Raw genomic sequence first — 27,118 nt, 5'->3', positions numbered from 1 at the left:
GTACGCCTCTGCACACCGCACTTCACTGTCAAGTGGTTTTTCAAGAACTGTCCATCGGTCTGAATAACATTTTAAATGGTTAAAACTTTTCCGCTGTCGATCATCTTTCAAATTGGCTTTTAATGTGTGATTGTTGTTTAATTGTTCGATTTTAATGTGATTTTTACTTTATTTAATTGTTGTTCTTTTTTAGTTGTTACTACCTCTGTAGAGCGACTTTGAGCACCTGTAAAAGGGCTTACAAAATAAATGCATTATTATTATCCTCTCTTTCAGCCTTTTGGTTTCTTCAATTCTTGAAATAACGGTTATTTTTATCAAGTGTTGGTCGGAAAACTAGGTAATGTTCTCATTTATTGATTTTTAAGAAGATTTAATCGTCATTTTTCAAAATATAAGCCCCCTTTTTGTACATAACTTAATGGATTTTGTTGAAATCTTTGTTGCTTAGAATATCACAACACTTTTTCCTTGCAAAGGTTGGGATAGCATATCACGGCAGAAAGGAAAATCTTCTAATTTCTTACATTGGTGAATTATTACTTCGAAGTATCAGAATCAGAATAACTCTATTCGTCCCACAGAGGGGAAATGTACATTGTTACAGCAAAAGTGAAGAGCCAAAAATTGAAAATAGAAACTAAGAGGCATGCATAACATATTAAAGATAAAAAAAAGAAATTGCACAAATTACAATTTACAAAAACACACCAAAAAAAGTAGCAGTAACAACATTTATTTTTAAATATGCGTTAGTATGAAGTAGTGTGATGGCAGCCAGGTAACAGAAGTAAAAGTGGAAGTATAGATTGGACAGGTATTATTTCACTAGTTGAATCATCTAACTACGAGACAGCAGCCAGTACAAATAATAAATATAAAGTGATATATATATACAGTATATGGCGGATAGGTGATATTGCACAACAGAGGTGTTATACTTTGTTGTTAAATGTGTGGTTATCTACCATGGTTGTAAAGTTAAGTAGAAGTTGTTATAAAGGTTTCCGCTCGGTAAGGCTGTTTTATTAGAGGTAAGTTATTGTAGTCAGAGGAAGGGGAAGGTTGTGTTGTAAAAAGCAAAAGAAGGTATGCAGAGATTTAACAGAAGCAATGAAAACATTGTGAGTGATCTGGAGGTGGGACAGAGTTGAGTCAGAGCCGTCTGAGCACGAGGGGCACGGTTGAGGTTTCCTCTGAGCGCTGCTGTGTAAACGATTCACTCCTTCCTGTCTCTGTTCCCTAACCTGTGTCGCTTTCTCTTAGGTGAGTCAATATAATCTGCTCAATTTTGCTAATCAAGTGTTTAATTTTCAATTTCTAATTTTGTAATAGTTACTCTTGCCACCGAAAGCATGTAAAACAGATCAGATTCAGATAGCTTTGAGCAACACACCGTTAAGCATTGCATGTTTAAGAGTGTGTGTAATGCCAACCACAGTGTGAACACACTTCCTTCAACATTATGTTAGAGGCACCTGCTGTATGCAAGCCATTCATAGAGAGTGATATATACCAAACCTCAGAGGTGGAAGAAGTAGGGAGGCTGTGGCTCAGTGACTAGAGCGCTGAACATCGAATCCGGGGGTAGCAAGTTTGAGTCCCACTGCAGTCAGCATGTCGTTGTGTCCCTGGGCAAGACACTTCACCCCAAATTGCTCCTGTGGGGATTGCCCACATTGCTTTGGATTAAAGCGTCAAACAAGTAACATTTAATGTCACAGTACTCAGATCTTGTAGTTGAGTAAAAGTAGAAGTACTCAGGTCTTGTACTTGAGTAAAAGTAGAAGTACTCAGGTCTTGTACTTGAGTAAAAGTATTAGTACCAGAATGTAGGAATATTCTGTTACCAGTACAAGTCCTGCTTTCAAAATGTTACTCAAGTAAAAGTAGAATAGTATTGGCAGCAAAATATAGTTAAAGTAGCGACAGTAAAGTAGTCATTGTGCAGATTGGTCCATTTCAGAATAATAGATATGATATGTTTTATAATGATTGATCATTAAAGTGTTCTCAAAGCTGGTAAAGGTGCAGCTAGTTTGAATGGATTTGTATTCTGCAGGGTAGCTTGTGGATTTACTCCAGGAGCTAAAGTCTGATTTAAGACTTGATTACATTTCACATCATCAATCCAAATCTGTAGAGTAACTAAAGGTGTTAAATACATGTGGTGGTAGAGTACAAATACATGAACTACCTATGGATTGTAGTGGAGTACAAAGTAGCATAACATGGAAACAATCTAATTTCATATTAGTGCTATGGCATTGAAATGAAAAACTTTGAGTTATTATGAAACTTGAATAGGTGTATTTTTGGGCAGTTGTTTCGGTACCACTTTACAATAAGGCTACCCTTATAAAGGGTTTACGAATAGTTTGTAATTAATTGATTAATTAGGTTGTGAACACTTTATAAATCATGAATAAGCTTTTATAAGACATGAGATAAGCAGGGCAACTGTGACCGGTTGCTTGCCAAATAGTGAGCCCACATTTATCTGTACTGCTAAGCCTTATATTGGCTACTTAGCTTACTTTGTCTCCTTCATCAGCCAGCATCCGTGGTATCTGTTGCTCACTGAGTTGATTCTCGCTAAGTAGCCAATATAAGACTTAGTCATCTTGCCAAATAGTGAGCCTGTGTTGATGTATGAAAACTATGTTAGAACTGGTTTATAAATGGTTCTTAATGATTAATAAAGTGTTTACAACCTAATTCATAACCTAAATATAAACCCTTTAAGACAGGTCATAAAATGTCACTTTCTATCAGTTTTAAACTCATCTTTGTGTTATTTATAGCGATGTTACGAATATCGAGGTAAATAAATGTCTCAATACCGTCGTGAGACTGACAAAATGTACCGCAATTTTTTTAATATATATATTTTTTTAAACTTTTATTCAACCAGATGGTCCCATTGAGATCATCGATCTCTTTTTCAAGGGAGACCTTTCCAACATGGCAGCAAGTAGGTTACAACTAGGGCTGTCAAACGATTACATTTTTAAATCAGATTAATCACAGCTTAAAAATGAATTAATCATGATTAATCACCATTCGAACTCTGTCCAAAATATGCCATTTCTTTATATTGTTGTGGGAATGGAAAGATAAATGAAAGAAGGCGGATATATCCATTTAACATACAGTATGTTTATTATAACATTGTTCTGTGTGTCAAAATGAAAGACAGCCCACACACCTATCAATCATCAAACCGTGGGGTCTTATTTCATTACGTGTTGGGGGGGTGAACATTGTGATCAGTAGCGCAGTTCTCCAGTGAAGGGAGGGAGCCTCCCTCCGCAGCCGGTTGGCGTAGTTTTGGCACAATTCCGTTGTACAGACCGACGTTAACAACACGCCGTTATCTTGATTCTGATTGGCCAGAAGACATTATCAAAGATGTTCTATTGAGAAGACGATCACTACGTGACAAAAGTTTTCATAACCGTTTCTGGTCTTCGGTATTTCCAGACAAATGGCTACTGAAATCAATCTTACTAACTGCTGTCTGTGCAATTTACTCGGCGCGAGTTGGCGGAATTTTTTTTGCTTACTTTAACATCATTTTTCATGGTGGGGCTAAGCCATTTCTTGGTATGGGTGTAGCCGACCCCAGCCATACCCTGGCGCTGCCACTGGTGGGATGTATGGGGCGGGCCATTCTGCACATGCGTTAAATATTTTTAACGCAATTAATTAAACAAATTAATTACCGCCGTTAACGCGATCATTTTGACAGCATTAGTTACAACATGAACATAAAACAACAGGACAAAAGGACATCGTATTTACTACATGTACACACCTAGAGACATTGACAAGTACCAACAGTATATTTATATCTCGCCCTGTCAATAAGCCTCACCTTCTTGGCAAAAACTGTATTGTTTTTGAAGTGGTGGAGAGACAATGCACAGTTTTATCCACTGCTGTCACCCATGGCCAAAGCATATCTCTCTGTCCCAGCAACATCAGTACCAAGCAAGAGAGTTTTTTCCACAGCAGGGGATATTGTAAACGCCCAAACATCCCAGCTTCTACCTGGAAATGTGGACATGCTCATATTCCTAAAAGATAACTTTGATGATGCTGAGTGAGTGAGTTCGTGAGTTAGAGTTGAGTTACTTGAAAAACTAAAGTGAAATTTGATTTCAATAAAAAAAAAAAAAAAGAATTCACATTTTTTTTCTTTATTTTTCAATATCGCGATAAATATCGTACCGTGGACTTTTTATCGCGATATTATCGTACCGTGAGTTTTTAGTATCGTTACATCCCTAGTTATTTCTGCACATTTGTACAGCCTTTTCGAGTTGCAGATGCACCCTGCTGCTTTGTTTGTTGTCAATGCATTCTGGAAACAACCGTTACCAGATCTCGTTCAGTTTAGTGAAGTTTTACAAAAAAGAAGAAGAACCGCAGTGGAAAAAGCAGCCTTCACCACAAAACGGAGAGGGGGAAACTTGTTCGTGACCAAGAAATATACCTCGTCTCACTTTACACTAAAAAAAGTCATGTTGTTGCAGTCACTGTACTCTTGCGCTCTGCTGTTGGGAAAATCCCATTGTCTTTAATGCCCCAAATTAGTCTTTCATTTTGATATGTCCTCCCACAGGCTGATGAGGTGGCTTCACCCTCCACCAATCCTAACTCAGAAATTGAACTAGCCTCACAAACTTCCCTAAGAAAAAAAAATTCTGACATAGTATTCAGGGTTTTTCTCATTTCCCCACTTCATATTGTCCCCCACCATTATTAGATTTTACCCATGAGGGTCCTAATGATGAGCTGATGATGCATGATCAAACAAACCAAAACTCTCCAATCAATAGATTGCCAATCTGTACAATAAACGTACTCCTCTAGGTTTGGACCAGACAAGGACTTAAATGCAACAATATGTACCAAACTACAGGAGTCAAAAGGGCAAAGAAGCGATAATGTGAAAGTTGTGAGGGGAATGGTTGATTATGAACACCAAACCACAGTATGTGCATAACTTCATATTCTCAGTAGCCTGCAAAACCACCTCTACCTTCAAAACGGTTGGTGTCTGTCTATCTGTGTGAGCAGTGGGTCTTCCTGTCGCCAGATGGAGAGGTGCAGATATTGCGGTTTGAAAATGTTCTTTTTGTGCAGCAGTTTCACACATCTTGTTGCTACCGTGTTCTTGTCTTTTCTTTGGTTTCAGACCTCTGCATACAGCCCACAAAGTACAAATGTCAAAGAGTTGAACTTATATTTGCCAAATTCCTAGCTGTGATCAAAATGTAAGACTTTTGTAACTCCACATTTTACCCATTTCTTTGGCTTCTTGCTTCTGGATGTTTCTTTGCAAGACTAAATGTATTTTTTTTAAATATATTTTGTATTGACATTTGGCGGCAAACAATTACACAGTGTTTTTTCAAGACATAGTAATTGTGCATCTTAAGTTTGTCTGTCCGAAATGCCTTTTTCTTTTTTTACACAAAGGGAAAATAAAAACAGTACAAATTACGAACAATACGAACATTAGGGAGTGATCCGGAACTCACAGTAAAATCATATGTTTGTAAAAAATAAACTCTGGCCTATGAGGTTACATCTGTGTTCTGGTTGGGTCTGATTAAGGTTAACTGCATTTGTGGATACCATTCCCATCGTGATTAAAATTTGAATAAGATATGATGGAACTTTATTTATCCCCTTCTGGAAATTCAGCTGTTTATAGCAGCAACAGGGTCAGATTTAAAAAAAACAGGATTCACACAAGTTAAAAATAAAAATAAAAAATAAAATAAATGTAAAAAATAATACAAAAAGAGAAATTGATAAAATAACTGTTGAAACAAGATATCACAGTGAAACGTTGTGTATTTGAATGGACATGTTACATATATATTACATAAGAATAACTCTTTATCCTTCACCTCAGGGGCTGAGTAGGTTTTCAGGTTTCAAAGCCATAACTGGATTGAAAAAATGCGTGAAATTGTTGTAAACTGGTTGTAAAACTTGGCTTTGATTTGAAGTTAGAGTTCATGAATTAAGATCCAAGTGGAAAGCTACAAGTTCTGTGGAACTGAGTCAGTCCAAACACATGTTTCCAGCTTTAGTCACATGCTTTGATTACAGTCCAGGGAGGTGACTCGATAGGCAATGGTAGATAGGTAGATCTATCCATCTATCTATCTACCCATCTATCTAACCATCTATCTACCTACCTATCTATCTATCTACCTATCTATCTATCTATCTATCCATCTATCTAACCATCTATCTATCCATCCATCTATCTATCTATCTATCTATCCATCCATCTATCCATCTATCTATCTATCTATCTATCTATCCATCCATCTAACCATCTATCTATCTATCTATCTATCTATCTACCTACCTACCTATCTATCTATCTATCTATCTACCTATCTATCTAATGAACACACCTGAGCTCTAACCTCAGCAGTGTTGTTACCTTTCTCAGTTTTACAAGTTAGCCACATGAACAAGCTTCTGTAACCACAAATATGCTTTGACCTACGCATTGTTTAACCAACTAAAGCACAAATTACAAATGTTGAAACACGCTCTCAGAGAAAGACATACTTGTGGTAAGTGACCATTTAACGTGATGGGTACTGTTAATCCCACATGAGCCACCTGGAAATGCAGTCGTGCCAAAAACTGACTCGACTTGGCACATTAACTATATGGTTATAAGTAGAGACAGGGCACCAGTTTTCCCTGAGGCTTCATTCACAGATGTCACGCGACGCTGAGTAGGAACGCTGGATTGCGTAAGACGATTTTCAGGAATGCATGGACTCCTTCCAAAGCGTTACGCAGAGGTTTTTGAACAAATGACTCACTAGATATAATACTAAAACATTTGCCACAACTGTTTGTACAAGTGAGGTAGAGAGAAGAGGGGTCAGAAAATTAAATATGTTTATTGTAAACAAAATATCCATAGAGTGAAGAAAAAGTGACTAAGGCTGGTTGTAAACGCTCATCTCTAACTGTTGTTTATCTGTTTTCCAGCCATGGGCCGGTGGTCAACCCTAGGATGCGTTCTGTTTTTCCTCGGGCTATCTGGGATCTGTACAGGATTCGAACAAGGTGAGTCCCACTGTGCTCTCAAAGGACTCTTTACTAGAGCTCTGAGACTATATAAAACATAATTGAACATTGAATGACGAGATGGGAAGTTTAATGGTCCAACGAGATGATGCTAAAAAAACTGCAGACAGAACAGGTTCTCTACTGTATGTGACAAACAACATTACTGTAAACTAAGAAATGCAGTAACCAAATTGAACAAATGTAGAAAGAGGGAATACTACATGCAGGAAATCAGTGATTCTACGAATGATGGAAAGAAATTATGGAAAATATTGAATAACATAATGGGGAGGAACTCAAACATGCATCCTTCCTTTATAGCAGGGATGCAAACACAGGTATGGTGAAAAAAGAGAGAACTATTCGAAGCAGGAAAAAAACAGCGTAATATACCATCTGACAATAATAATAATATAATGCTTCAATTAACTGGCTATTCTTTATAATATGCTCAGATCAATAGAGACAGAGATTTTAAGTTATAAATCAAGGGGTTTTATTATTATTTACAGCAGGGGTGGGGAACCTTTTTCCTTTCAATTTTTACAATATCCTCCGAGGGCCGTACAAATTATTGAACTCAATCTCTGCTTAAAAAAACTAAAATCAGAGCCAATTCATTTTGCCTTTCTTTCATGCTGTGCAAAGAAAAAGAAACCTCTTAATCCAGATATGCAAGCATGTGCACAGTGTGGCATGAGCACCAAAGCAGAAAGATATGGACACAAGATGTGTGCAAATGTATTTAGTATCCATGTGAACATGATTTTAGTGGGGGGGACCTAACCTCCTCTAAAAGCATCGATCTGGTGCACTTTGAGGGCAACATGAGGAGATCTATGGGTACATCTTTCAACACCCATTTGAAACAGAACTGTAAGCAGATTTTTCTTTTTGGATGTTTTACAAATCACTCCCCTTTTAAACTCTATTCTTGTTATTTTTAACTACTTTTTTGTTACTGTCATATAGTATTTTATGCCTGTTTTTCATTTAGTCTCTAATGTCTCATTAATAATAATGATCATATCAAGGTGTGCCTTAACCTCACTGAGCTGAGTTTATTTGAGCCTCTCAGGAGAGAGCTCTCTTCCACCTGGTTGTAGAAAAGATCTTTAAATTCGTTAGCATAGCTAGCTAACCAGATGCTAATAACAACAGATCGCCACTGTGCTTATAACTAAAGACACAGCCACGCAAACACTGCGGCATGTGTACGGCTCCTTATGGGTACTGCAATATTTGAAGAGCTGGAGCGGTGTTCCGATGCTCTCCGTTACTCCTTTCAGACGAGACATAACCACGTGAAGACACGTTACGCTCGTGTTGTGTTTAAGGAACCTGTCCTTGGCCAGGAAAAACAGGCACTCGCTTGTTTAATTATTTTACGATCTAGATTTCTTCTTCTTTTTTGAAGTGAGAAGTTGTCCGTCAGTTGGACGGACTAACGGACGGACTAACGGACGGACCCCCCCCCCCCCCAAAACGAAAACTCTTCGGTTCTCCACGAATTACACAAGTCACCCAAAGCAGCGTTAAAAAAGCGGGAGGCGCCGAAAAGCGACTAATTTGCATCACTGTTTATAGAAACCGAGGGTAAATTCATTACCAAGCCAGCAGATGTTGCAAATCATTTTAATGATTATTTTACAAATAAAGTAGATAAGCTGAGGAATGCCATGGGTGCAGTCGAGGACACAGTGTCACATCACATCATTAAAGATCGTATCATGAGGGAAAAGCAGTGCATGTTTGAATTCCACAATGTTACGGAAGAATATGTTGAAAATATGCTTTTACATCTGTCCAATGATAAATCTCCTGGGATTGACAACTTGGATGGTAAACTGCTCAAAATGACGACCAAATACATATCCAAGCCATTGAGTCACATTTTTAATAAAAGCTTAGAACAAGGCGTGTGCCCCGAGATCTGGAAGGAAGCCAAGGTTATCCCATTACCCAAGGATAAAAGAAAAACCTTTGCTGGTTCCAATAGTCTACCTATAAGTCTCCTCCCAGTGTTAAGTAAATTAATAGAAAAAATAGTATACACCCAAATTCAATACTACTTTTCAAGGAACAATCTGACAACGAACTACCAACATGCCTAAAGAGATGGTCACTCTACAACTACAGCACTTGCACAAATGACCGATGACTGGTTCAAGAGCGTGGATGATAGGAGGCTTGTAGGAGCTGTGATGTTAGACTTTAGCGCAGCTTTCGATGTAATCGACCAAAGTCTGCTGCTGAACAAACTCAAATGCTATGGCTTTGGTTCTGTTGCTATGTGTTGGATGGAGAGCTACCCGGACTAGGAGAAGGCAGCGAGTCTTTTTCAATGGGAGCTTTTCTGAAAGTAAGGTGTTGCAGTGTGGGGTCCCACAGGGGAGTTCGCTTGGGCCTTTGTTGTATTCTATATTCACAAATGACCTTCCTTACGTATTAAATAAGTCCAGTGTAATAATGTATGCTGATGATTCCACAATGTACAGTACAGCATCAACATGCAGTGAGTTAAACTATCTACTTTAAATAGAGATTAAAGCCATAGCAGACTGGGTCAACAATAACAAACTGGTACTCAACATTGCAAAAACAAAAGCAATGGTGTTCGGATCCAGACATATGTTAAGCAGCAATCCTCAATTAAGCCTGACACTGGCTGGTCAGCCAGTGGAACAGGTAAACGGGACTAAGTTGCTTGGCATTGTTCTTGATTCTGGTTTACAGTGGACAAAGCAAATAGACAGTATCGTAACTAAAATGGGAAGGGGCATAGCTGTGACGACAAAATGTAGAAAGTATGTAACACCAACCACTTTGAAACAAGTCATTCAGTCTCTGGTTTTGTCACATCTTGAGTACTGTCCGGTCATCAGCAGCAAAAACACATATACAGAAATTACAAATAGCTCAAAACAAGGTTGCCAGAGTAGCTCTCCACTGTTCGAAGCGCACTCATATTGGAGTTATGAATAGAAACCTATCATGGCTTCCGGTTGAGAAACGTCTGCAATCTCGTATCACTTTTCTAAAAAATTTCCAATTTAGCAAAAGATCACTGTATTTTTATGATCAAATAGTTTACACACGAGATGAGCATGACCATAAGACTAAACAAGCTACATCAGGCCATCTACTGGCACCTAAACCCAGGACAAATCTTCTGAAATCTTCAGTGACTTGTAGAGCTATAAAGGAACTCATTGCCAAACTAATTCGTTGAAATAGAGTCCAGAGCCTCTTTCAAGAAGAGATTGAAGGGCCATCTACTAATGACCATGTACCCTTGTGAGCTGTGAACCCTAATTTAATTTGATCTCATGCTTTGTACTGGTGGGTGTCTTGTGCACTCATGTTGGAAATGGTTGATGATATTGGTGATGTTGTTAATGATATCAGGAATTATGTCTTGAATGTTGTTGTATTATTCTTGTATTGTTTTAAGTGTCGGACCCCAGGAAGAGTAGCTTTTGTCAAGAGCAAAAGCTACTGGGGATCCTTAATAAACATAAACCATTTAATGTGCATACATGTCCAAAAGGTTTTACAGTTCATACGTTTTTTGCCAAGTATGACTAACATCCATCTCCAGTATATAGAGAAGTGTTTTACTGCCCCCTGATGGCCACTGGTGAAACTGCAGTGACTTGTTCAGTCAGTTCTTAGCATTTCTAATAGATGTGAAGGTTGCTGACTCTAATCCTGGACAGTCAGGAAACAAACACATTATAGCTTATAAAACACGACATTAAGTACAGTGACTCAGCTTGGGTACGAATCTAACCAACTAACCCTAATTTACAGAAACCTGAGCCCGGTCAGAGCAACAGACTAAACTTCTTAGACCTTGTTAGTGAATTTAAAGTTAAGCACATTGAGTTGTCTTGTAGTAAATGGGCTGTACTTGCCTGCTTGCTGAATAAATGATGAATCCTTTCTTCACTGATATTTGTTTTGCAGAGAACTGTACCAACTACGAGCTCCAGTTCGATCGGGTTTACTCAGTTCCCGGGGATGTGGCTATGCTGAACACCACCCTGGCATCTTATGACGTCTTCAACATTTCAGCGGTGCCCTACAACATCACCTGGTACGACTCAAAGACGCGCCAAGAAATAAGTAACGAGACCGGACGAACCGTGGTGCGCGGAGAGACTCTGTGGTTTCTGAACACAAAGCTGGACGACGATGGAGAATACGTGAGCGTACTGAGGTACAGTCACATCAGAACGAATTCATGTCCTTTTGTTTTGTGTGGCTATCTTCAATGTAGAAAATACTGAAGAAGAAATCAGTAGCATCTACATTTTACAAGCATACATATTTTGAGCATGAGACCTCAACCCCAATATTTAGGATTGAACAGTTCTTGCTAAAAAGACTCCTACTTGTCTTGGAGCTTGTGTTTATTATTGATGAGAATAAACAGCTGTTTTCTGACAAAGATCAAATATAGTATCATGTTTTTTAAGTTAAATCAGAAACTTGTGTCGCAGCAGGTAAGATCCTAATGTTTCAAAATACTTAAACCTGCATTAAGCTCCTGCTCACTAAAACTTGCAAAACATTGTGGTGATAACCTAAATGTACTCTAAGAATCAGCACCTGCCTCTTCTAAATATAAACGTTTGACTGATTTCAAAGATTGATTGTTTTTTCTTTAAACTGCAGACACAGCTGCTCAATGCCTATTGTGAACAAAAAATAATAACTTCTTCTTAATTTGTTCACCAGAACTCCCTCTGGGTGCTACAGGCAGAACACCAGGCTGATAGTGGAGCTGCCGGTTCCTGGAGAGTGCGGCAGGCCGAGGAAAGCTGGCCAAAAGATCACCAAGGGGGTGACCGAGTACCTGGGCTGCCCTCTGAAGGAATACATCAGTAAACTGAACAGATACAACACCACCTACTTCTTGATGTGGTACACAGTAAGTTGTGGGCAAATCTTGCTGGATACTGACATCCAATATTCATTATCTTGTCAAGGATTAAAATCTGGGGACAACGAGCAGTTTGGCTTAAATGGAGATTACATACCACACAGTTGATTAGAGAAAATGGTTGTTAGTTGGTTTTAAATGTAGCAAAATGTTTAACTGCTGCTATTTGCCAGCTTAAAAGAAACTCCCGCAGAGCAGAGAGCCAGTGGAGGAAGAGTAAATTAAATGTCGATCTAGATATTTTAAAGTTTCACATGAAAGTCTACAATACCATTGTCAGAAAGGAAAGGCAAGCCCACTTCCCAAGGATCATCTCTGATAACAAACATAAACCAAAAGCAAAATGTTTAACAACTAAATACACTTTTTTGTTGAAAACTTCCTTTAAGTTTGACTAGTTTTTCTTGTCTATTCTGTAGAGTGACTATCCCTGGCAATGCATATCACTTAGTATTACTTTTAATTATAGAGATTATTTTTGGTCTATGTTGATATCATGACTATTCACCATGATTAATGCTTCATTGACTTTTGATTAATCAAGCATTTAGGAGTTATGTTTTTAAAATTGTAAACCTGAATGCATTCCTTCAGTGTTTCTTTTCCAGCCTTTTCTGTGTTTTCAGCTGTTTTATTGCCATGTTTCAACCAAAACTCAATTTTATTTGTCATTTAACATCAGAACTGCCATCCCGTTGTGGTATTTTGTTGAAAACCCTCACCCCAAAAAAAACTGTGCCAACCATTCTGCCTGTTAACTTAGGACTGCCTTGAATCATCAAAATAGCTTGTTTTTACACATTGTCTCCCTTTTCTTGTCTCCTCTAGGGCTGTGCCCTCATTGTGGATGGGAATGACAGATATAGCTACGAGTATAACGCCAGACTGAAGATTGATAAGGTGGAAACTAAAAACCAAAAAAACTACACCTGCACTCTGACCTTCACTCTCGATGGCACCGTCGGATCTGTTTCAGAGTCGATTGAGGTGTCAGTCACAAGTGAGAACAGACTCAGCACTTGACTGTTCAAGTCAGGCTCTTTATGCAGTTTATCCACAACACGATTCAATAATGAATCCTACTGTGGCAACCACAAGTTAGCGAGGTTTACAACAGACTGACAAGGGCTGGAAATCATTCCTGTTACCTTAAATCAGGGGTGTCAAACTCAAGGCCCGGGGGCCAAATCCGGCCTTCCACTTTATTTTATGTGGCCCGCAAGAGCTTGCAAAGAATATAATACGTTTATTATACGGTTACATGCCGCTTTACAGAAGCACCTTGTCCATAAACTACATGCCCCACAATGCATCTCATTTTGTGACATGCGCACTGAAGCAATTATTTGCCCTAGATTTCTGCTTTCAGACGTAGTTAATTATGAAGTTATTACCCTATCCGATAATAACCCAATGCAGAGGCAATGATGTAATATAATAATTATTTTATATATAATAAATATTTATATATCTATTTTTATAATCTTTAAGTTACAACTGGCCCTTTGAGTGCAACTGTGGCCCACGACACATTTTAGTTTGACACCCCTGCCTTAAATGGATAACAAAGAAAGGCTAATTACTCTTTGGTATTATTGCATGTACAGTATTTTTCTGTAAATAGATAACCTAAAGCTCCGTCATGTTGTCTGTCTTTTCAGCAAAGTACTCTTTGGCCCCACAAGTGCGCCAACCAGCCGGTGAGATAATCAAGGCACCGATAGGTAGGTCCTTTCTTGCTAAGTATTTTGAGAAAGATGGGGTTTTAAGGGTCAAAAGTGTGAATGGTTGAAACTGACTGAGGCTTTTGCATTGCACAGCTTTACAAAAATTAATTTTGGGTAGATTCATTGGTAAGCCTATTATTTAACTGTTACGGCCCGTCCACAAGGCGGCGTGCGTTGAAGCTTCAACTTTGAATGGGGTGACGTCACACTTTGCGGAACTGCATTGTGGGAGCGTTGCTTCGCTTCAAAAGTTGAGCAATGTTCAACTTTTGAAGCTTCGGAGGAAGCGTCAGCCAATCAAATCATATGCCAGTACAAGCTCTAGCTAGCCAATCAAACCGCGTGCTTGAGTGTCCGGGGCGGGAGATTCATGTGATTGGATGTTGGTCGAGTTTCAGACAAGCTCAACTGCAAGCTTCAACGCACGCCGCCGTGTGGACGCTGCGTTAACCTCACTTTATATCAGAAAATCAAATGATTTGAGTTCTCTAATCCTGATTCATTGTATTATTTACAACTAAGGAGCAAAGCTGTGGCGTTAAAATAACTATGACTTAGACTGGATTTCATCTTTTCAATGGCACCTGTAACAAACTCAGGACTATCTTCGGTATAAAAGCAGCTCAGGAACCTTGCACAAAACTATTTCACAGATTTTAAATGTAGGGGTTTATGGATACAGAGACATTTTCTGACTTGTTTTATTGTTTGTGCCTGTGTTTAGGGTCAACTTTCAGCCAACTGTGCCAGGTGTTTGTGCCTTGTGTCGGGAAGCCTTCGGCGGATTTTTTTTGGTCGGTCCACAGAGATTTAATTATGGAAACAAACCCCTCCGAACGTGTCTACACATCAGAAAAACTGTGAGCACCGTTACCTTTTCTTTTATTTGTTTAGTTTATTTGACTGCTTTTATGGTACAAGTGGAAACTATGATGAAGTCCACGGTTGTAATGAGACAACTGACTCAGGTCTGATTCAAACATTTTGAAACTTGTTGGTACTCGGGTTTTTAACTTACTGCAAGTTTGTTCAGAGTTTACAGGAAATTGGAAATTGAATTCATAAACACAATATTTACGCCTCCTGGGGAAGCACCTTATTTTTTTGCAACATTCTGAAAAACAAAACCATGTTGAAACTAAAATTATATTTGATTGAAGAGATTCTCTTTTTTTAACAAAACCAGTATGCAAAATAAAGGGGTGTTGTTTGAAGTACATAGGCAGGACATTTCTATCTGCTATCAAGAATCATGGAATTATATTGGTCAAAACTACTTAAATACTGGTATCCTGAATCCCAATCCCTAACTTTGCATAAATCACTCAATAATAAGATTTCCAACCCCAGAAGAAAAATCTTAATCTTAACTTTATACGGACATATTCCCAGGGAAGTATTAGTTCTTTTTGACATGCAAACTGTTCTGATTGCATGTAGTTACTCCAATTGATTTAACAATGTGTCTTCTACTGATAAACTTTCTCTAATTAAGCACATTACCATTACATTTTATAATCTTTATGTGCCCCCCAGGACTAGGAGCGAGACTGTTCCTGTTAAGGGTGTGTGGATGGAGCGTACGCTGACGATTTCTAAACTACAGGAGAAGGATTACAACATCAACTACACTTGTCTTGCGTCCAGTGCCAGAGGAAACTCTCAGGGCTACTTTACTCTGCTGCCAACAGGTCAAAACCCAGCATGTTTAAACCTCTGTCGTTTTTTTCATACTTTGTGAGCTGTCAGGGCACGTGCGTTGACATCTCCTAACATCAATCGTGTTTGTTTGATCATGGTGGTGGTGGGGTTATGGTATGGGCAGGCGTATGTTATGGACGATGAACACAGGCCACTCGATTCACAACATTACCCTAACCCTAACACCAGATACTGACTGGTTTTCAGACCCCCCCAGACCCCCCCAATAAAGCAAAACTGCACGTTTCAGAGTGGCCTTTTATTGTGGCCAGCCTAAGGCACACCTGTGCAATAATCATGCTGTCTAATCAGCATCTTGATATGCCACACCTGTGAGGTGGGATGGATTATCTCGGCAAAGGAGAAGTGCTCACTATCACAGATTATTTCAGATTTGTGAACAATCTTTGAGAGAAATTGTTATTTTGTGTATTTAGAAAATGTTTTAGATCTTTGAGTTCATCTCATGAAAAATGGGAGCAAGAACAAAAGTGTTGCGTTTATATTTTTGTTCAGTGTATATCCATATGCTTCTGTTTTGGTGGTCGTGCTAGAACATGCATTCGCAAGTCATAGGTACGCTCCGGCACAAAAATAGCAGCACACCCCTGGCGGACACGTAAAATGGGACACTCCCCCAATAAGCTATAGTAAGCTTGAGAACAGGGGCCCAGACATTAACAATTTAAAATATTGTCATTATATATAATTAGAACGAACAGAATTGAGAGTTTCCCGAAACATTACAACCCAAAAACAAATCCCAAACTAAATTTCTGTCGTAGTCCACAGCCATTCAGCGTATTCAATCTATGACAAAGGTTGCCTTAAGCGCGTTTTAAAAGACAGACGAAGATAAAGAAATTTTTTATAGAGTTACCAATCTCATTCCACACTTGAGGACCTCTGCAGACACACACACTAAAGCTGGTAAATGTAGTTTACTGTCAGACTATTGCTACCTTTACACGACCAGCAGTTATTTTAGTTGTTCCTACTTACGCTTAAAATGCCACCGAGCGCTGCGCAAAGGCAAGCAGGGCAGGTAACTATAGTACGGAAACTAACTCGCTGTTTTCACCACAAAGCTCTGCGCTCTACCTCGTGGTGAGAAAGATGCAAACCTTGAAAATCATTTGAAGGCAGCTTACTGTAGGAAACCCAGCAAAGAACACAGAGGAGATTGTTAGCCAGAACCAGAAGGAGGATCCTCATTGAGCGGAACGTTTTTGAGATACTGAATGAGAGTATGAGCTACATTATAAACCACACAGAAGAAGAGTCTGCTCTCTGTCCCCAGAGTCAGAGCTAAACATGGAGAAGTTCACTTGAATAGCCTTGTGTTGATAGGGGCTATATACTGTATATACATTGGCCCTGCCTTTAGGTGTGTGATCCTATAACTCTCTAAATCGAATATTTTTTTCTGATATGTTTGATGTTCATACAGATCCAGACATGAGACTTCCCATTGGAATGATTCTTGGAAATGTGGCGGTTCTCTTTATCGTCTCCGTCATCCTCTACTACCTTTTTAAAGTCGACATTGTGCTCTGCTTTCGGAGGATGTTTCCAGTCTTCTATACAAATACAGGTAATATTTACAGCAGATGTGTTTAAGAACGTATGTGTTGTTAGGACTAGGCAATATTGATATCATGGTATAAGAACAGATATCTGCAGAGATTTTGGATACCATACTCATAAGTGTTTTCCTGGCTGCGCTACACGAAAGTGATTTAATTTTCTAAACTAGACAGACTGTTCTATTATTTGCTTTATTCACTTTTATCTACATTACTGATTATTTATAACAACAATTCTGGTCAATGGTCAACTCTACAATATTGACGCATTATTGATTTTAAAAGGTACTTAGTCAAAAAGATTGCATACATACAGTGGGGCAAAAAAGTATTTGGTCAGCCACCAATTGTGCAAGTTCTCCCACTTAAAAAATTGATTGTCTTACTTTTAAAGAATTTATTTGCAAATGATGGTGGAAAATAAGTATTTGGTCAATAACAAAAGTTCATCTCAATACTTTGTTATATACCCTTTGTTGGCAATGACAGAGGTCAAACGTTTTCTGTAAGTCTTCACAAGGTTCTCACACTGTTGCTGGTATTTTGGCCCATTCCTCCATGCAGATCTCCTCTAGAGCAGTGATGTTTTGGTGCTGTCGCTAGGCAACACGGACTTTCAACTCCCTCCAAAGATTTTCTATGGGGTTGAGATCTGGAGACTGGCCAGGCCACTCCAGGACCTTGAAATATTTCTTACGAAGCCACTCCTTCGTTGCCCGGGCGGTGTGTTTGGGATCATTGTCATGCTGAAAGACCCAGCCACGTTTTCATCTTCAATGCCCTTGCTGATGGAAGGAGGTTGTCACTCAAAATCTCACGATACATGGCCCCATTGATTCTTTCCTTTACACGGATCAGTCGTCCTGGTCCCTTTGCAGAAAAACAGCCCCAAAGCATGATGTTTCCACCCCCATGTTTCACAGTAGGTGTTCTTTGGATGCAACTCAGCATTCTTTCTCTTCCAAACACGTCTAGTTGAGTTTTTACCAAAAAGTTCTATTTTGGTTTCATCTGACCATATGACATTCTCCCAATCCTCTTCTGGATCATCTAAATGCTCTCTAGCAAACTTCAGACGGGCCTGGACATGTACTGGCTTAAGCAGGGGGACACGTCTGGCACTGCAGGATTTGAGTCCCTGGCGGCGTAGTGTGTTACTGATGGTAGCCTTTGTTACTTTGGTCCCAGCTCTCTGCAGGTCATTGACTAGGTCCCCCCGTGTGGTTCTGGGATTTTTGGGAGCCCCAGATCGAGGGAGATTATCAGTGGTCTTGTATGTCTTCCATTTTCTAATAATTGCTCCCACAGTTGATTTCTTCACACCAAGCTGCTTACCTATTGCAGATTCAGTCTTCCCAGCCTGGTGCAGGTCTACAATTTTGTTTCTGGTGTCCTTTGACAGCTCTTTGGTCTTGGCCATAGTGGAGTTTGGAGTGTGACTGTTTGAGGTTGTGGACAGGTGTCTTTTATACTGATAACGAGTTCAAACAGGTGCCATTAATACAGTTAACAAGTGGAGGACAGAGGAGGCTCTTAAAGAAGAAGTTACAGGTCTGTGAGAGCCAGAATTCTTGTTTGTTGGTAGGTGACCAAATACTTATTTTCCACCATAATTTGCAAATAAATTATTTAAAAATCAGAAATTTGATTTTCTGGATTTTTTTTCTCATTCTGTCTCTCATAGTTGAGGTATACCTAGGATGAAAATTACAGGCCTCTCATCTTTTTAAGTGGGAGAACTTGCACTATTGGTGGCTGACTAAATACTGCCCCACTGTATACGTACTGTATACAATATAATGTGTATGGATATATAGGGATATACATTAATGTGGGTGTATATATATATGGATAAAAAGGTTATATATCCACAAGATTAATGATAATGAATAACCTTATTGTTTAAATATTTTATGAAAGCAACACAAGTTAACCCTATAATCTTAATATCAAGGCATTTGGTCCAGTCCAAATATATATTATGATATTTGATTTTGCTGAACATATACTGTTCTTTACTGTAGATCAGCAGTTCCCAACCTTTTTCAAATCAGGGCCCACTTAAAGAGCAACTTGCAGGGTTTTTTTCTAACTACATTTATGCTTAACTTTGCCTGAAAATTACAATTAAAAATGTTAATACAGGATTTGATATGTTTTACAAGACATAAGGGCAGGAATTCAGAGGAAAAGGAGTCATTTTGAGCTCTGCTACTAAAAACTGCTTATTTTTTTACATACGTCAAACGCGTCATATTGCGTCACATGGGGGAGCAACTTTCTCGGACTCGTTCTCTGCCTAATCCGCGGTAGTAGTTTGTAGTTGGTTTGAGCGGTTGTGATTTAGTGAGCTGGTATCTTTTCGGTATTTTTACATTGCATTTCACCATTTGTAATCATGGTGAGCTGGAGTTTGTGCAGGTTGCACAAATACCAGGACATGTCAGGACATCGAGTCCACAGTAAAAAGGACCGGAGCTAGCGTTCGTTCCTGGGTGCGTTGTGCATCCACCTCCCTGCAGCACATACTCTCCACAGCTTTATCAGGAAACCGTATTACATCTCTCTCCCCCCCCCCCCCCTTCGCTTCTTACTAAAACGACGCCAGATGTCACTGTAGTGTATATTTCTGTATATTTTTTTGAAAACCTAGTGTATTCATCATTTTCCTACACATTTATTCACTGGTGTCTCTAACCTGCAAGTTGCTCTTTAAGAATCAAAAAAATGTTCACGGCCCACATTCAACCATAAACATTACGCAGGCTAAATAAAGTTCTGATTGGTCAATTCCGAACATGTGACACGTTGTTAATCCAGTAGTACAGACCGCTGTCAAGGACTGTAATGACCGTTGCTAAGGAGGATCAAGAAAGAGAAAGGAAAGGAGGTTCAAATTAAAAAAAATTATCTTAATAATTAAATGTTTCCACACAAATCATAATGTTTTGATAATTATTTGGCGGCCCACAGGTTGGGAACCACTAATGTAGATAAAACACATCTCATCTCACAATACTTGTACACTACACACAGCAGTCCATGATGGAAAAACCCACAATGATGCCTACACATTGCAACACACACACACCCATACAGTACACACACATCTCACAGAATCTGGAGCTCTAGAATCAGAATCTGGTACATTTACTCAAGTACTATACTTAAGTACAATTTTGAGGTACTTGTACAGTCAACACAAAAATCTACCATCAGCGAAACAGGTTACCTGATATCGTCATACTGTCCAATTCTTCTTTCTTTACACCTTTTCTTGAATTAAATTATGTTGTTGAAACACTAACTCATTTTGTAAAGAATCAAAAAGCTCAAAGCACATTGATCATCACCTCAAAATCTGCCTTAAATGTAATAATCAAATTATTAATAAAATGTGTATATAACAAGAGACAGCACGGCTGAATCTGACTTGAATAAAGCAACTTGTGAATACTGAACGTCCACAAAAACAACCTTTAATGAGCTCTTCTTCTTTGTTCCCGAGTCAGATTCGGATGGGAAGCTGTATGACGCATATGTGGCGTGCTCTCAGCCCAACACAGAGGGATTCAGCAATGAAGTGGAGGCGTTTGTCCTTCACACACTACCCGAAGTGTTGGAAAAGGCCTGCGGCTACAAACTCTTCATAGCAGGCCGTGACTGCATCCCCGGGATGGGTGAGTCCCCTTCATGGCAGAGGCAGCATTGTAGTATTTCTTACCTTGTATACAAAAGCATGTTTTTTTCAATTCCAAATTCTTCAAAGTTATAATGAAAGGTTGGTGCCGAGGACCTTTTCTTATTACTAAAAATATTACAACCATATCAATTTACAACAGCATTTGTCATATACAGGACTGTCTCAGAAAATTAGAATATTGTGATAAAGTTCTTTATTTTCTGTAATGCAATTAAAAAAACAAAAATGTCATACATTCTGGATTCATTACAAATCAACTGAAATATTGCAAGCCTTTTATTATTTTAATATTGCTGATTATGGCATACAGCTTAAGAAAACTCAAATATCCTATCTCTAAATATTAGAATATCATGAAAAAGTATACTAGTAGGGTGTTCAACGAATCACTTGAATCGTCTAATTAACTCGAAACACCTGCAAGGGTTTCCTGAGCCTTGAAAAACACTCAGCTTGGTTCAGTAAACTAAATCACAAGTATGGGGAAGACTGCTGATCTGACTGCTGTCCAGAGGACCGTCATTGACACCCTCCATCAGGAGGGTAAGACACAAAAAGAAATGTCTCAAAGAGCAAGCTGTTCACAGAGTGCAGTTTCAAAGCACATCCACAAAAAGTCTGTTGGAAGGGGGAAATGTGGCAGGAAACGCTGCACAACCAAGAGAGATGACCGCAGCCTTAACAGCATTGTGAAGAAGAGTCGCTTCCAGAATTTGGGGGAGCTTCAAAGACAGTGGACTGAAGCTGGAGTCCAGGTATCAAAAGTCACTGTTCACAGACGTGTCCGGGAAATGGGCTACAATAGCCGTATTCCCATGGTCAAGCCACTTCTGAACTCAAGACAACGGAAGAGGCGTCTGACTTGGGCTAAGGAAAAGAAGCACTGGACAGTTGCACAGTGGTCCAAAGTCCTCTTTTCAGACGAAAGCAAGTTTTGTATTTCATTTGGAAGTCAAGGCGCCAGAGTCTGGAGAAAGGCTGGAGAGGAGCAAAATCCAAGTTGCTTGAAATCCAGTGTGAAGTTCCCACAGTCAGCGATGGTTTGGGGAGCCATGTCAGCTGCTGGTGTTGGTCCACTGTGTTTCATCAAGCCCAGAGTAAATGCAGCTGTGTACCAAGAGATTTTAGAGCACTCCATGCTTCCGTCTGCTGAAAAGCTCTATGGAGATGAGGAATTCATTTTCCAGCATGATCTGGCACCTGCCCACAGTGCCAAAACCACCAGTAACTGGTGTACTGACCATGGCATTACTGTCCTCGATTGGCCTGCAAATTCCCCTGACCTGAACCCCATAGAGAATATGTGGGGTATTGTGAAGAAGAAGCTGAAAGACACCAGACCCAACAATGCTAATGAGCTAAAGGCCGCTATTGAAGCATCCTGGGCATCCATAACACCTCAGCAATGCCACAGGCTGATTGCCTCCATGCCACGCCGCATTGATGCAGTAATCCGTGCAAAAGGATTCCCAACCAAGTACTGAGTGCATTAATGGACATTTTCAAATGTTTGATTGTGTTTTGCTGTTATAAATCTTTTTTTTTTACTTGGTCTGAGGAACTATTCTAATTTTTTGAGATAGGATTTTTGAGTTTTCTTAAGCTGTATGCCATAATCAGCAATATTAAAATAATAAAAGGCTTGCAATATTTCAGTTGATTTGTAATGAATCCAGAATGTATGACATTTGTTTTTTTAATTGCATTACAGAAAATAAAGAACTTTATCACAATATTCTAATTTTCTGAGACAGTCCTGTATGTTATTTATGATCGTTATTAATCGTGTTCTTAATCATAGCAGAGTTGGTTGAACCTAGTGTTGGCTTAGGGCCCTTTTTTATTCCACAGATACAGACAACTGCCTTTTGCTTGGGACAATTAATTAAAGTTTACTGACATGTTTTAAATATTTAAAACATCAGATATCCGATAACCATAAGAGAGAATCTTAAGAGGTAACATTTGGATAAATCACAAGAAGGCTAAGTGATTATAGGTTATTCCGATACACATGCTTTCATATCAAAAAAGGTTTGTTTCTGCTTGTTAGCCGGACCACAGCCTTGCCGTACCACAGGTCAGGTTATGAGTTTTATGAGTAGCTACGTTGGGGATCATTATCTATTCAACTAATATCACTGTCTTTTCCTCCCTGCAGCCATAGTGGACTCGGTGGAAGAGAACATTCAAGCCAGCCGGCGCCTCCTCCTGCTCTACACCGCCTCCACTTTCATGAGAAAAAGACTCACAAGTAGTAGTATCAGCAACGAAAACAGCGAAAGCAAGAAGGAAAGCGACCGCAGCAGCAACATGAGTTTCGATGGCGGTGAAGAAAACTATCCAGACTCAAGACAGCAGCTGGAGCGTCTGGCAGCGATGCACAGCTCTCTGCTGGAGGGATCTCTCAAGGTGAGGAAGCAGACCTTTAATCTATGCGTAGGGAGATTCAGGGTGATTGGGCAGAGATGGCAAAAATACACACATCCTTTACTCAAGTAGAAGTACACATACTCGTGTTTTAAAATACTCTAAACTATTAGATGATACTGATACTATTGAGTAAAACTTCTTTACTCAAGTCAAAGTAAAGAGGCTTTGAAATGTACTTCAGTAAAAAGTACCCATAACTAGCAGCTGTTTTAAAGAGTACCTGACCTCCCTTTATATTAATAGAACAATAATGTCATTGTTAGCTAATGAATGTTTCCATGCTGAACAACGGCAACATGACAACGTTTTCATTGGTCCCTCTTCTTTAGAGAAGACCAGGAAATGATGGATACACGGATCGTGTTCAAATCAATAGGCACGCAATGACTCTAAATAATAATGATCACGCCACCAAACATAGAGTAGTGGAGTAAAGTACTGATACCAGAACAATGTACTTAAGTACAGTAACAAAGTATTTGTTCTCCACTACTTCCCACCTCTGTGATTGGGTGATGATTGTATGTACTTCTCCCCTGTAACACTATGCTTGGACCCCCCTGCAACCCTCCTACAAAATCATAAAACTTTATTAATGCAATTTGTTATAATGTTGCAGCCAATACTGCGCTGTATCCTTGGCCTAAGATAACAGGAATGGGTTTTTTCCTCAGTAATGTAATTTAAAAAATTGAAATTAAGTTACTGAAACAAATGTTACTAAAACAAGTACAAACAATTATTAAGAAATAAAACAAAAACAAAGTTTGGCTGCATAAATCTTGTATTTATTAACCCAAACTGCATTCAGATTGATGGTAAAGTAACTGAACTAAAATTGCAACTAAGTAATTGACAAAAATGTGTTAATCATAAAAAAAAAACTAAAATAGTATTCTATATTTTTTTGAGTGCTTTGACTTTATACTGAACTGAAGAAGTTTACATCTTGAACACTGTCTTTGTTCAACAACTGGCCCCCCCCCAGAACCACCATTGCTCAATTTCAGAAATGTTTAGCTGTTGGCCACATGCTCAAAAAAGCCCTCTGATTTCTAATTCCTGCACTGCCTTACAGGTGATTCTGGTGGAGCTGGAAGAGATCACCCCTGCTCAGCTGGCTCTCTTCCCAGAGTCGGTGCGTCACCTGAGGAAGAAGCAGGGCGCCGTGTGTTGGTGGAAGAACCAGAGCAGGGCGGGAAGATGGAGGACATGTATGAGGACGAAAGAGGACGAGGAGAAAGGTGGACAGTTATCGCAAACACTCTCCCCTTCCTCCAGGTTTTGGAAGGAGATGAGGTACCATATGCCGGTAAAGGGCAAGAGGGCGATGTGCCCCGAGAAAGCGACCCTGCTGAACGTGTGATGAGGTCATGAGAGTATCTCGATTCCAATGCAAATGTGTATTGATCCTCTCACAGAGAGACAATTAAGAAATGCTGTGTTGTCACAACAAGCTGAGGATACATGCTGAGAACCAAAAGGTACTCTTGAGCAGTGCTCGACTCCAACCTTTTGTACCCTGCATTATTCTGCTGCAGATAAAATACTCTTAGTAATTAGTTGTTGAAGCTTGACACTGGGACATTCGCTGAACTCTTTAATTGGCAAACAAAAAGGAACGTCTGCGATTAGCCGACGATATACCTTAAAGGGGACCTATTATGCAAAATCCACTGTTTCATGTCTTTTCTACATCAACATGTGTCCCCTCTGTGTAAAGAGATTCTGAAAGTTTCAGGAGAAAGGATTCTCTCACTTTTTGTCCTGATCCATTTACCGTAATTTTCGGACTATAAGCCGCGCCTTTTTTCCCATTTTTCGACGCTGCGGCTTATATAACGGTGCGGCTAATCTATGGATTTTTACAGCTAACGGCCACTAGGGGACCTCCTAAATCTATGGATTTTACAGGTTGCAGTCCACCACCTTTAACTCTATGGGCTCTATGGCCGGTCCACGCCCCCCACCTTTAAGCGGCGGGTTCCGGCAGGAAAAGCTGGAGGCCGGAAAAGAGTGAGACAGGTAGCGCGCAAAAGTACAAGTGGAACCGAGAGTGGTACGAGAGACAGAACGAGAGCAAGACAGACAGACATTACGAGAGCGAGACAGTTTGTCCCCGTACCACTGGTTGAAAACCACTGCTGTAGATCACTGCCGGTACGTGCACTGGGAGCGCACCGTTTAAGTTTGAAAGTTGAAAAGTGTGTGTGTCTGAAACGCTATGTGATACAGTACAGTTTACACAGTACATGTTCTGTAGCTACTATTGCACTAAATGCTAACACTTGAATACGTTATGCAAATATGCAACTTGTTTGTTGAAATGTTAATAAATGGGAGCTTCCTTAAACAGCCATCTCTTTCCCGACAATCCCCTCTGTGCACGAACCCTTACATATGGTAATTAAACATTAAAACACCTGCGGCTTATAGTCCAGTGCGGCTTATATATGTACACATCATTCAATTTAGCTGCTGCGGCTTATATTCAGGTGCGCCTTAGAGTCCGAAAATTACAGTATATAAAAACCTGTCTGAAAATGAGCTGATCAGATTTTGGCCACGTTATGATGTCATAACGATTTTTTGGCTTGTGTAACCATTAGCCAATCAGCAACCAAGGTAACCCCCCCCCCCCCCCTTATCACCTGAATCTCCTCCTAGAGCACCATTGAGTTCTTTGTAACCAAATGTCTCTCAGAGGGGCGTGGGGAGGGGCTCCTTATTTACATCTAAAGTAACAGACAGAGAATCAGCTCTTTGGAAACAGGGCTGAAACAGAGGGGATTATGGGTAATGCTGCAATGATCTGTTTGGTGTTTGGAGCCAAACACTTCAGAGACATGTTTTGTATATATCTGAGACCTAGAATATGTTGATGAAAAACAGTGTAATAGGGGACCTTTAATGCCACGCTAAGGGACGATTTCTTTCTGACCAATCCGTGGTCTGCAGTGTTTTAACGTCACCTTTTAGTATCGGCTCATCGCGCCAGGAAGTTGGTGCGACTATAACGCTGCGTTCCCTTTACATTGGAAGTTGGAAGTCGGGACTAGGAGTGACGTCACATCCAAGTTGACTGCGTTCCAGTCGCACATGCGTAAATATCCATCAAGAGCATCTCATATTTTACTTGAAGAACATCAGTGTCGGAGTTTGCCTGCATCTGAAAATGAACTTGAACAATGTGGTTCAAAGGACTGATATATCCAAATGATCTGGTTTCACTGTCAAATGTACAGATGTATGAGGACAAATGTAAATATGTACAAAGAAAACAAACAAAAACAAACTTTGATTTATTTATAAAAGGTACATTTGATGCAGTAATATTAAACTGTTCGATCAGAAAACAAAAGCCTATGGAGCTTGACTGTGTTGTCAATAAATGGACATTTTGCAAAGAGAACGTATGTGGAAGGCTTCTTACATTTTGACGTTGTGTGTGTGATCCTCATGTTCAAGCCCACAGCTACATGCTTCAGGTGTTACGCCGGGATTCCACCGGGTCTGTCTGCGCCGCGGTTTTGTTCGGACCTCCTCCAGCGTCAAGGTACGTCCACACGGCAGCGGCGCGTGCATGGGGTGACGTCATGCTTTGCCGAACTGCATTGTGGTTCCGTCGCTTTGCCTCCGTTGCTTACTTCCAAAGTTGAGAAAAGTTCAAGCGTCGACGGAAGCGACAGCCAATCAAATCATATGCCAGTACAAGCACTAGCCAATCAAACTGTGTGCTTGTGTGTCCGGGGCGGGAGATTAATGTGATTGGTTGTTGGTCCACGCCAGACACGCCCACCGGCAAGCTTCAACGCGACGCTACCGTGTGGACGTACCATCATACCCCCAGCGGGCGCGTTTCAGAAGCGGATCACATTTGGGCATATTTCCTGAACAGACA

The 27,118-nt window shown here is 39.8% G+C and overlaps 2 protein-coding genes across 2 annotated transcripts in view; both read left to right on the top strand.

Annotated features, from left to right (window-relative positions):
• LOC307028042 (interleukin-1 receptor type 1-like) overlaps positions 1 to 27,118 on the top strand; it is a 64,004-nt gene that overhangs the window by 4,004 nt on the left and 32,882 nt on the right. The gene's annotated exons all lie outside the window — the stretch shown is intronic.
• LOC307028043 (interleukin-1 receptor type 1-like) lies at positions 1,063 to 26,629 on the top strand. The gene is made up of 12 exons (XM_079662771.1): positions 1,063 to 1,266; positions 7,039 to 7,116; positions 11,089 to 11,341; positions 11,863 to 12,055; positions 12,896 to 13,067; positions 13,729 to 13,791; positions 14,519 to 14,654; positions 15,331 to 15,485; positions 16,946 to 17,089; positions 20,594 to 20,761; positions 22,946 to 23,196; positions 24,296 to 26,629. The coding sequence occupies exons 2-12, from the start codon at positions 7,041 to 7,043 to the stop codon at positions 24,581 to 24,583; spliced, it is 1,899 nt and encodes a 632-aa protein (XP_079518897.1). The 5' UTR covers positions 1,063 to 1,266; positions 7,039 to 7,040; the 3' UTR covers positions 24,584 to 26,629.

The sequence above is a fragment of the Notothenia rossii genome, assembly GCF_949606895.1.
Source record: "Notothenia rossii genome assembly, chromosome: 2".
In the NCBI taxonomy this organism is placed as follows: domain Eukaryota; kingdom Metazoa; phylum Chordata; class Actinopteri; order Perciformes; family Nototheniidae; genus Notothenia; species Notothenia rossii.
The sequence above is the reverse complement of the archived record's forward strand: the minus strand, read 5'-3'. Positions and strand labels throughout refer to the sequence as shown.

What these genes read in the sequence shown, in the direction of transcription:
- LOC307028043 (XM_079662771.1), top strand. Translation starts at nt 7,041, where the DNA reads ATGGGCCGGTGGTCAACCCTAGGATGCGTTCTGTTTTTCCTCGGGCTA. An exon ending in ACTTCTTGATGTGGTACACA is followed by an intron (nt 12,056 to 12,895) that starts GTAAGTTGTGGG and finishes TGTCTCCTCTAG; the next exon opens with GGCTGTGCCCTCATTGTGGA. An exon ending in TGCTGGAGGGATCTCTCAAG is followed by an intron (nt 23,197 to 24,295) that starts GTGAGGAAGCAG and finishes ACTGCCTTACAG; the next exon opens with GTGATTCTGGTGGAGCTGGA.